The sequence below is a fragment of the Epinephelus lanceolatus genome, chromosome 16, assembly GCF_041903045.1.
Source record: "Epinephelus lanceolatus isolate andai-2023 chromosome 16, ASM4190304v1, whole genome shotgun sequence".
Classification (NCBI taxonomy): domain Eukaryota; kingdom Metazoa; phylum Chordata; class Actinopteri; order Perciformes; family Serranidae; genus Epinephelus; species Epinephelus lanceolatus.
The window spans coordinates 3,961,683-3,971,102 of NC_135749.1; the positions used below are offsets into that span (position 1 = coordinate 3,961,683).

Below are 9,420 nucleotides of genomic sequence, written 5' to 3' on the forward strand. Positions count from 1 at the left end.
GTTTTATCTTGATGTCATGTCAGTGTTGTTTTTCACCTTCAAGCCTTAAAACACAGTTCAGCTCCACTCAATTGATTTCAATGCTGGGGGTCCTCTGAGGGGCGGGGACAATTAGAGAGTCAGAGGTGATTGGCCGGCGCTGGCTAGACTTGCCCTCAGACTGCCAGCTGATTGGTCAGAGCCCAGCAGGTCCCGCCCACGGGTGGCGCCTTGAACCTGCTGTATGTTCAACCGTTGCGTTCAACCAGTGCTGAGTTTAGAGGGTCTCTGTCTACCGCGGTGACAAGTCCGAGCACAGGAGCCGCCGAGGGGACGTTAACCGAGAAATAAGAAACAAAACACTCTGTTTTCGTCGTTTCACCGCTGGATACGTCACTCGCCCTGGGGTTGGATTAACTTGACACCACTCTTTTTTAGTTTTTCTTTTTAATTTGCTTTAGAAGACGAAACAAACTCACCGAAGACAATGGGATCCCAGTCATCCAAAGGAGATGTGGCCGCGGAGGCGAACGCTGCCGCCGCCGACGGTGCTGCTGTCAAAACCAACGGACAGGTAATTAGCTCACACTGTCGCTGTGTGTTAGTGATGGAGGGGGGCGGCGACACACCGTAAAAGTTTAATTTCTCACTCGAAAACACTTGTTTACCAAATTTACTCGACGCTGAGTCGATACCAGTTATATGTGAGGACATTTTGGGGCAAGTCAGGTGGGGCTCAGCATCGCTGTCTCCCGCCGCGAGGTGGTCTCAGAGCACCCCCCAAAAAACCATTATAAAGGAGCCAGCATGTTGTGTGTGTGTGTGTGTGCTGACAGGCTGAGCTGAAGCATGTGTAGTGTGTGTTTATTTGGGACTGAGGTCTGACACAAAATCCGCACAGTGTGTTTGATAGTGCCAGGCATTAAAGGGGGAGGGGGGGGCAGCGCGAGCGCACGTAGGCACTCCTCCCTGTTTAAAGCACGAGCCTGTCGTCTGGACACCTAGTTGACAAACTGGGACTTTCCAAAAATCTAAACAAGTGAGCTGAGTCACATTAATGATACATGTCATACATTAGAGCATTATTGGATCATGATGAATAAAAAAATTTGTATTACACGTTAATTACACCTGTCAAGAGATGAAAAAAATAGATTTTATATTTGTATTTAATTGTTTTAATTGAGCAATTTGCATTTCAAGGTGGGTATTTGGGTTTAAATAACTGTAATAATCAACTGGGAGTGTTTCCATCCTTCTATCGATGAGCTCCAGTCTCGTCTTTGTTGAGCCGATGTCTGTCTGGTACCTCAGCCGGTCTGTGAGGCGCTACCGCCGCCTATCGCCTGATTAGATTACTGCAAGGCGTCGCCTCTGAGCCGGGCGACACGGTGGATAATTGATGAGCACGACGATGCTCTGAAAAGAAACGAGACATGAACGTGTAAAATCGCCCCCTTTGTTTTTCATGCATGTGCATTCAGTTTCTGTTTTAATTTCATCCTGATGTGTCACCTTTAGAGGCTCATGATGATTAATTTGTGTCAACCTCATTTCAGGAGAATGGACATGTGAAAACCAACGGTGATGTCTCCACAAAGCCTGATGGTGATGCTGCCGCCACCAACGGCTCAGCCGAGGCAGCCAAGGAGCCTGAAGCCGGCGCAGGAGACGCCATCGAGCCGGCGCCTGCTGCAGATGGAGAGGCTGCCAAACCTGAAGGCGAGGCTGCAACTAAGGAGACCCCCAAGAAGAAGAAGAAGAAGTTCTCCCTGAAGAAGTCCTTCAACTTCAAACTGAACCTGAAGAAGAGCAAGAAGAGCGAGGCTGTCAAGGAGGAAGGGGCCGCCGCTGCCGCAGCCCCCGCTGAGGAGAAGCCTGCCGAGAACGGAGCCGCTGCTCCTGCAGAGGAGAAGAAAGAGGAGGTGAAGGAGGAGGCTGCTGCTGCGGCCGAGTCCCCAAAGGCAGAGGAGGGGCCGGCTAAAGAGGAGGCCCCCAAGGAGGAGGCCAAGGAGGCAGCTGCCCCGGCCCCCGAGGCCACGAAACCAACAGAGGAGAGCAGCTCGACCCCCGCTCCCTCTGAAAAGAAAGAGTGATTGTACCTTTAGCTCACAATGAACTGGGTGAACTGTTTTTCAAGAGAGAGAGAGAAAATTTAAGAGTATATATATATATTTATATATATATGTGTATATGTATACATATGTATATGGATATATGTATATGTAAATATATACACATGTATGTGAGAGACTCCTTCGACGTGCCACTTTTCGTCATGATAACAAGACGACAGACTAGATTCACTAGATCACCTCCCTGGTTACTGCTCGACATCTGGACCTGGACTGAGATTGAGGCTGTGGGTTGGTCGCTATGTGGAAACTGGATTTTAATGGCTAGAACACGAGCTAATGACACCATGAAGTATAGATGAAGGATGGGTGGAGAAGGACGGAGTCAACGCATCTTTTCCCTTAAAAATCTGCAGATCGAGATGCCTCCTCGCTGAAGGAACGAAACTAGATGAGATACTAGGACACCACCACCACTTGAAATGACTGTTGAATAGAGCAACAACAAAAAAAAGAAAAGAAAAAAAAAAAGAAATCAGAAAATTCAGAGACTCGCCAACTTTTTACATTCCTATATTTTAACCCAAATTTGAAGTATTTTGTGGTGTATTATAGAAAACCATCTTAAAGATTCAGAGAAGCTATTACTTGTTTGTTTAAAGAAAAAAAAAATAGACGACTTTGATTTTTACCTTACTATGAAAAAAGAACACTTAAGCTTGCTATGTTCACTGTTGCGGTTTGATATGAAGCAGAGTTGTTTATCTGTCGTATGTGAGCCTGAATCTGCTTTGTCTCTGTAAATACATTGGATTGATTTCTGTTCTTTATTTTGCTAATGTTGACAGATGTTATTGGTTTTATTGTAAAGTTGATAATGGTAAATAAATGTTGGTTACCTGCCTGTTCGTGTGTCCTTATGGTTATTACATCTTGCATTACATTTGCAGAGGTCGAGGCACTCAGATCTTTGACTTAATGCCACAGTGTAGAAATACTGCAAGATAAAGTCCTGCATATAAAGTCTTACTTAAGTAGACGTACAGTAGTGTAAACAACAAAATGTACTTAAAGTACCAAAAGTAAAAGTAATAAAAAATAAACATACTATTGGATTATGATGATGCATTCATGTGTTTATCACTTAAATGGTGCAGCTGTTAAAGATGGAGCTAATCTAGGTAGTTTAATTTACGTCAGAATTTACGAGTATATTTTCTATTAATCTGGAACAAAAGTTATTAAATGTGCAGTAGAAAGTACAGTATTTGCCGCTGAGATGTAATGGAGTACAAGTATTGAGTGGCATAAAGTGGAAATACTCAAGTAAAGTACAAGTACCCTACAATTGTACTTCTTTCCTCCACTGTTCACTTAATAATAAGTGGTAAACTTTCATTAGAGGATCTGAAGCCTGCTTGTCACATTAAAAGTTACTACGGAAATGTCTGTCTTCAAACACACACTGGCAGTAATCTAGTCACAGGATCAGGGATACACAATTTACATTCATCCCCTTCAGGCCGATACTTCACTGACTCTGACAGTTTGCATTTCTTTGGTGTCTGTAAGACTAATGAAAGAAAGAAAACAGAAACTTAAATCAGTGCAGCTGCACCGTGTCCTTCCATATTTGACCTCAAAACCCAATTTAAAACCAGACTTTCACTCTTCTAAGACGAAATGATCCATTCATCTTTGTACAAATCAAAGGGGAACACCACCTAAATGAGGAATTCCAGTATTTTATTGTCATTTCCGAGGAAAGCTCAAACAATATTTGTGAACGTGAGCTGCTCTCTCACAAAGCCAGAAACCAGGGAAGTCTCAAACTTGTGATGTCATAGGGTGTAAAATGAGCTTTATTCTGTTGAAGTGTTCTCAGAATACTCACAACATTCCCCTGGGAGCTCTCAGTGTCACCTCAGCCCTGTCTATACAGATATATTTGTAAACAGATATTTTCAGCACCTCCATATCTGAGGCCATGGTTCTCTGCCGGAAACAGGTGGATTCTAGGTCTAGGTTGGGGGACAGGTAAGGCCTCTAGTGAGGGAGTTCAAGTATCTCAGGGTCTTGTTCACGAGTGAGGGTAGAATGGGGCGTGAGATGGATCGGCGGTTTGGTGCAGCGTCTGCAGTGATGCAGGTGATGTTCCGAACCGTCGTGGTGAAGAGGGAGCTGAGCCAGAAGGCAAAGCTTTCGATTTACTGGTCCATCTACGTCCCAACCCTCACCTATGGTCATGAGCTCTGGGTAGTGACCGATAGAATGAGATCGCGGATACAAGCGGCAGAAATGAGTTTCCTCTGTGGGGTGTCTGGGCTCAGCCTTAGAGATAGGATGAGGAGCTCGGACATCCAGAGGGAGCTCAGAGTAGAGCCGCTGCTCCTTCGCGTCAAAAAGGGTCAGTTGAGGTGGTTCAGCATCTGATCAGGATCCTCCTCGACGCCTCCTGTTAGAGGTGTTCTAGGCACGTCCCACTGGTAGGAGGCCCCGGGGCAGACCCAGGACACACTGGAGGGATTATATATCTCATCTGGCCTGGGAACACCTCGGGGTCCTCCAGGAGGAGCTGGAAAGTGTTGCTGGGGTGCTCTGCTCAGCCTGCTGCCCCCGCGACCCGGCCCTGGATAAACAGATGTAAATGGATGGATAGTTTCATCTACATCTGGACCTCTTGTCCGCACACAAACCTCAACATTTTTTAAAACACCTTGACGTGTAAAACAGTGCATTTGGGACACGATGGCATCATCTCTTCAATTCATGCATGCTCATTCTTGATTTGTATAATGAGCGTAGAAACAAGTTGTTAGCACTGCTTGGTCTAACTGACGACTTTACACCACTTCATGGACGAGTGGAGCCGTCTGCTACCTACGCCCACTGTTTTTGCTCCACCTCAGTGTCCGTGGTTTAAAGTCTGCCAGAAACAATGGATTTGGATCCACACAGGGTCGGATTGTTGTCAATGAGGAATAGAAGATAGAATTTAGCATGTTTGGGGTGAGCGGGAATCAGCGGTGATGATATCTCAAGTCGGTGTTGAAAAAGCTAAGCTAAGATACGAATGTGCTCTTTGGAGACCACTGAGGACAGAGACAGCGGCGGTCCTTGGCGACATAAAATGGAGGGTGTGGGACAGAATTATTTTCTAAAACTGAAGAGGAAAAATATGTATACAAAAATGTCTCTATGGATGTAGACAGGACCTTCAGACTTTTTACCCAATTACATCACAAATTCGAGTTTTAGCACTCTAATTTTTGGATTTGGGAGAGAGTTCTTCATATTGAGTCATATTTTTGGACTGTTTCAGACCAAAGGAGGAAAATGTATGAATTTTGAAAATAGCCGTAGCTCCCCTTTAAAGGTTAAATTCATAACCAATAAAACACGTCTCAGTTGAACGCACTCAGGGGTTTTGCTGCTCCAGCCTGTCAAGCTCATGGTGGCTAACGTTAGCAAGTCAGTTTTCTACTTGTGGTGCCTGAAACGCTGCATTTAACCATTCACCATAATCTGGTAATTATCACCTGTTGATACTGTGGCTGTTATTAATCACAGTGACACATTTTGCTTTAACACGCCAGTCATTTTCACAAGGAAACGTCATTTTTTGATAGATGTGACATGAGCAAATAAGTGGACCCCAGGTGGCTGCAGCACATGCACATTATTACAGTGGGAGTGATAAGGTTTGTTAATGCAATCCATAAAATCTGAACAGGCCAAACTTTGGCATCAATAAATTTCTATGCTTCTCATTCATGTAATATTAGCCGTTATTGGACTGTCACTCACTCGTGTCGACTAGATTTTATTTACAGATCCCAGAAACACAAATCACACGTTTGCATCGGAGGGCTTTACAGTCAGTACAGCACCCTCTGTCCTCGACATAAAGAAACATTAATCATTTAACAACAAAGACACTGATCCACCAATAAAAATAAAAGCAAACGGCCAGTATTTTAACTGACATGAGATTAAGTGTCAAATTATTTCACGTGGCGCTCCATCGACACGTCACACGGGTCGTTCGTGTTTTCAGCTGATTGGTTTGAAAGTAAATGAACACAGCAACAGTACCATGTCAGCTCCAGTGACCCCTGACCCTCTATTAGTCTTATGGCCCTGAGATCAGCACCATTACCTCTGCCCTTCCTCTCGCTCCTCCTCCTCCTCCTCCTCACGTCTACAGTATTCCTCCCTGAACACAGCAGTCCTGCTCTGGGTGAACTGACCTAGTTCACATGGTGATATGATGAGTTGAGATCTGAGCTATATTAGACCCAGTCTTCAAACAATTATGAATTATTTAAAGAAAGCTGTGGCTCTGCATCGATACAGCTGTCCAGCTCTGGAAGCAGACGATTTCTTCAGGCCTTAACACTTGATTTATTTCAGTATACATGTCTTTAAATACCAAGCAGAATCATCACAGCTCATACAGAAACTGTGTAAATCTTCCTCGTCTTTATGCTGCACGCTGGCAGCAGGTTCAGTGAGCTGTAAATTATTCATGGCTGCTCCACAAGGAGTTAATCTTTCCAGTGTTCTGTTTATTCACTATATGGCTGTTTTGTTTGCGCTGCATACTACACATGAGATTCTGTGGCTGATCCGCTCAGGGGTGCTTCATTTCTCATTCAGCACTAACAGACAGGGTCTGCAGAGATTTGGAAGTTAGAGCCAAACACATGTGAGCTTACACTGCCACCTGGTGGTCAGTATGTGGAACGCCACGATGCTGCTCACCTATTGTCTGGTTTCCCAGTCTGTTCCAGCACTAAGCCTGCACCAATATGCACAATCAGTCTCATTGTACGCAGCACTGTAAAGCAGCACAGTGACTACATTTGGAAAAATATACATTTCATGCGTTCTTCAAATCATGTTTGCAGCTGTGTTCTAAAATGAGCAGAAATTGCCAATGACATGCGTGTTCCTGTCCGACATTATTTGCAACATCTGAATGGCCGAAACACACGACACTTCACTGATGAGCCAAAACATTCAAACCACTGACAGGTGAAGTGAATGACTTTGATTATTGTGTTCCAATGCATTGTTCTGCTGGGAAACCTGTGGTTCTGGCATTCATGTAGAGACCACCTGACATGTTCCACCCACTCAAACACCGTTGCACACCAAGTACCCCCCCTCATGGCAACAGTACTCCCCAGTGGCAGTGGCCACACTGCAAACATCACTCAGGAATGGCTCAAGGAATGTGACAAAGACCTCAAAGTGTCAACCTGGCCTCCAAATTCCCCAGATCCCAATCTGAATGAGCATCTGTGGCACGTGCCATTAACCCACCTCACAACCCACTGGACTCAATGGATCTGCCGCCAACGCACTGGTGCCAGACACCACAGGACACTCCCAGAGATCCTGTGTCCATGCCTCGACAGGTCAGAGCCAAGTCCGATCCAAGGAGGCCCCACCTTGGATTAGGGGTACATCTGGGGTACCGGCACATCCCAAGAATCCTTGAGCAGATTGGGACCTGGGAAATTTACACCTGGAGCTTTTTGTCACGCTCCACGGGCCATTTCTGAACAGTTTTTGTAGTGTGGCATGCTGCTTTTTTCTGAACCTGATCAACTTTAAGGTCAGTAACTCCCCCATCGCTCCATTGTGGGACAACTATAGAGTCACGTTGAATGGTAGACCACTTAAACATGATGACTAGGAATCCAAGGCTATTAGAACTTTAGACGATATGAGAAACCCACATGACCGAAAGCGGATAAGATCACAGTTGACCAGATATTTAGGGGAAGCTGTAACCATACCCAAGATGACAGAAACACGAGACTAAATTAACATCAACGGTCAGACAGAAAGACAAAATTATACAAAGTGATGAACACATCATCAGTGGAAACAGGAGACTGAAGAGTGAGATCATGTCTGGAAAACACTTCACAAAACATCCAAATCAGTAAAGAACAAAATGACTGATTGCGATTTATTACCTGTTTTCAACTGCAAATAATCCCCAAAGGAAAACTGTTTATTTAATTATTCAACCTTTATTTAACCAGGAAGTCCCATTGAGATTGAAAATGTCTTTAACAACAGAGACCTGTCCGAGGTAGCAGCCAATCAGAACACATTTAAAATACAACAAATGCAACATATAATACAAAAATCCACAATAAAACAACAACGATTCAAACATAGTGGTCTCTCAAGAAAAACAAGCACACGTCTCTGTCACCACTTCCTTTATGATGCCCTTGAATTCATCAATGGATTTAAGTGTTTCTGATTTTACACACACAAACACACACACACTGCAGCCAACATAACCTTGTCCCATTATCCCCTGACAACACTTAATTTACTGGCCTGTATTCACTGTCTTAGGTGTTTTGTTAGTGTTTTGTATTCTCTTGCAATTTAGATATACACTGAACAAAAACGCAACACTTTTGTTTTTGCTCCCATTTTTCATGAGCTGAACTCAAAGATCTAAAACATTTTTTATATACACAAAAGACCATTTCCCTCACATATTGTTCACAAATCTGTCTAAATCTGTGTTAGTGAGCACTTCTCCTTTGCCGAGATAATCCATCCCACCTCACAGGTGTGGCATATCAAGATGCTGATTAGACAGCATGATTATTGCACAGGTGTGCCTTAGGCTGGCCACAATAAAAGGCCACTCTGAAATGTGCAGTTTTATCACACAGCACAATGCCACAGATGTCGCAAGTTTTGAGGGAGCGTGCAATTGGCATGCTGACTGCAGGAATGTCCACCAGAGCTGTTGCCCGTGAATTGAATGTTCATTTCTCTACCATAAGCTGTCTCCAAAGGCGTTTCAGACAATTTGGCAGTACATCCAACCGGCCTCACAAACGCAGACCATGTGTAACCACACCAGCCCAGGACCTCCACATCCAGCATGTTCACCTCCAAGATCGTCTGAGACCAGCCACCCGGACAGCTGCTGCAACAATCGGTTTGCATAACCAAAGAATTTCTGCACAAACTGTCAGAAACCGTCTCAGGGAAGCTCATCTGCATGCTCGTTGTCCTCATCAGGGTCTCGACCTGACTGCAGTTCGTCGTCGTAACCAACTTGAGTGGGCAAATGCTCACATTCGATGGCGTCTGGCACGTTGGAGAGGTGTTCTCTTCACGGATGAATCCCGGTTTTCACTGTTCAGGGAAGATGGCAGACAGCGTGTGTGGCGTCATGTGGGTGAGCGGTTTGCTGATGTCAACGTTGTGGATCGAGTGGCCCATGGTGGCGGTGGGGTTATGGTATGGGCAGGCGTATGTTATGGACAGCGAACACAAGTGCATTTTATTGATGGCATTTTGAATGCACAGAGATACC

General features: G+C 44.7%; 1 protein-coding gene across 1 annotated transcript; it reads left to right on the top strand.

Moving 5' to 3' along the window:
• The first annotated feature begins 239 nt into the window (after window positions 1-239).
• marcksl1b (MARCKS-like 1b) lies at window positions 240-2,958 on the top strand. The gene is made up of 2 exons (XM_033636309.2): window positions 240-553; window positions 1,539-2,958. The coding sequence occupies exons 1-2, from the start codon at window positions 467-469 to the stop codon at window positions 2,073-2,075; spliced, it is 624 nt and encodes a 207-aa protein (XP_033492200.2). The 5' UTR covers window positions 240-466; the 3' UTR covers window positions 2,076-2,958.
• Window positions 2,959-9,420: the final 6,462 nt, after the last annotated feature.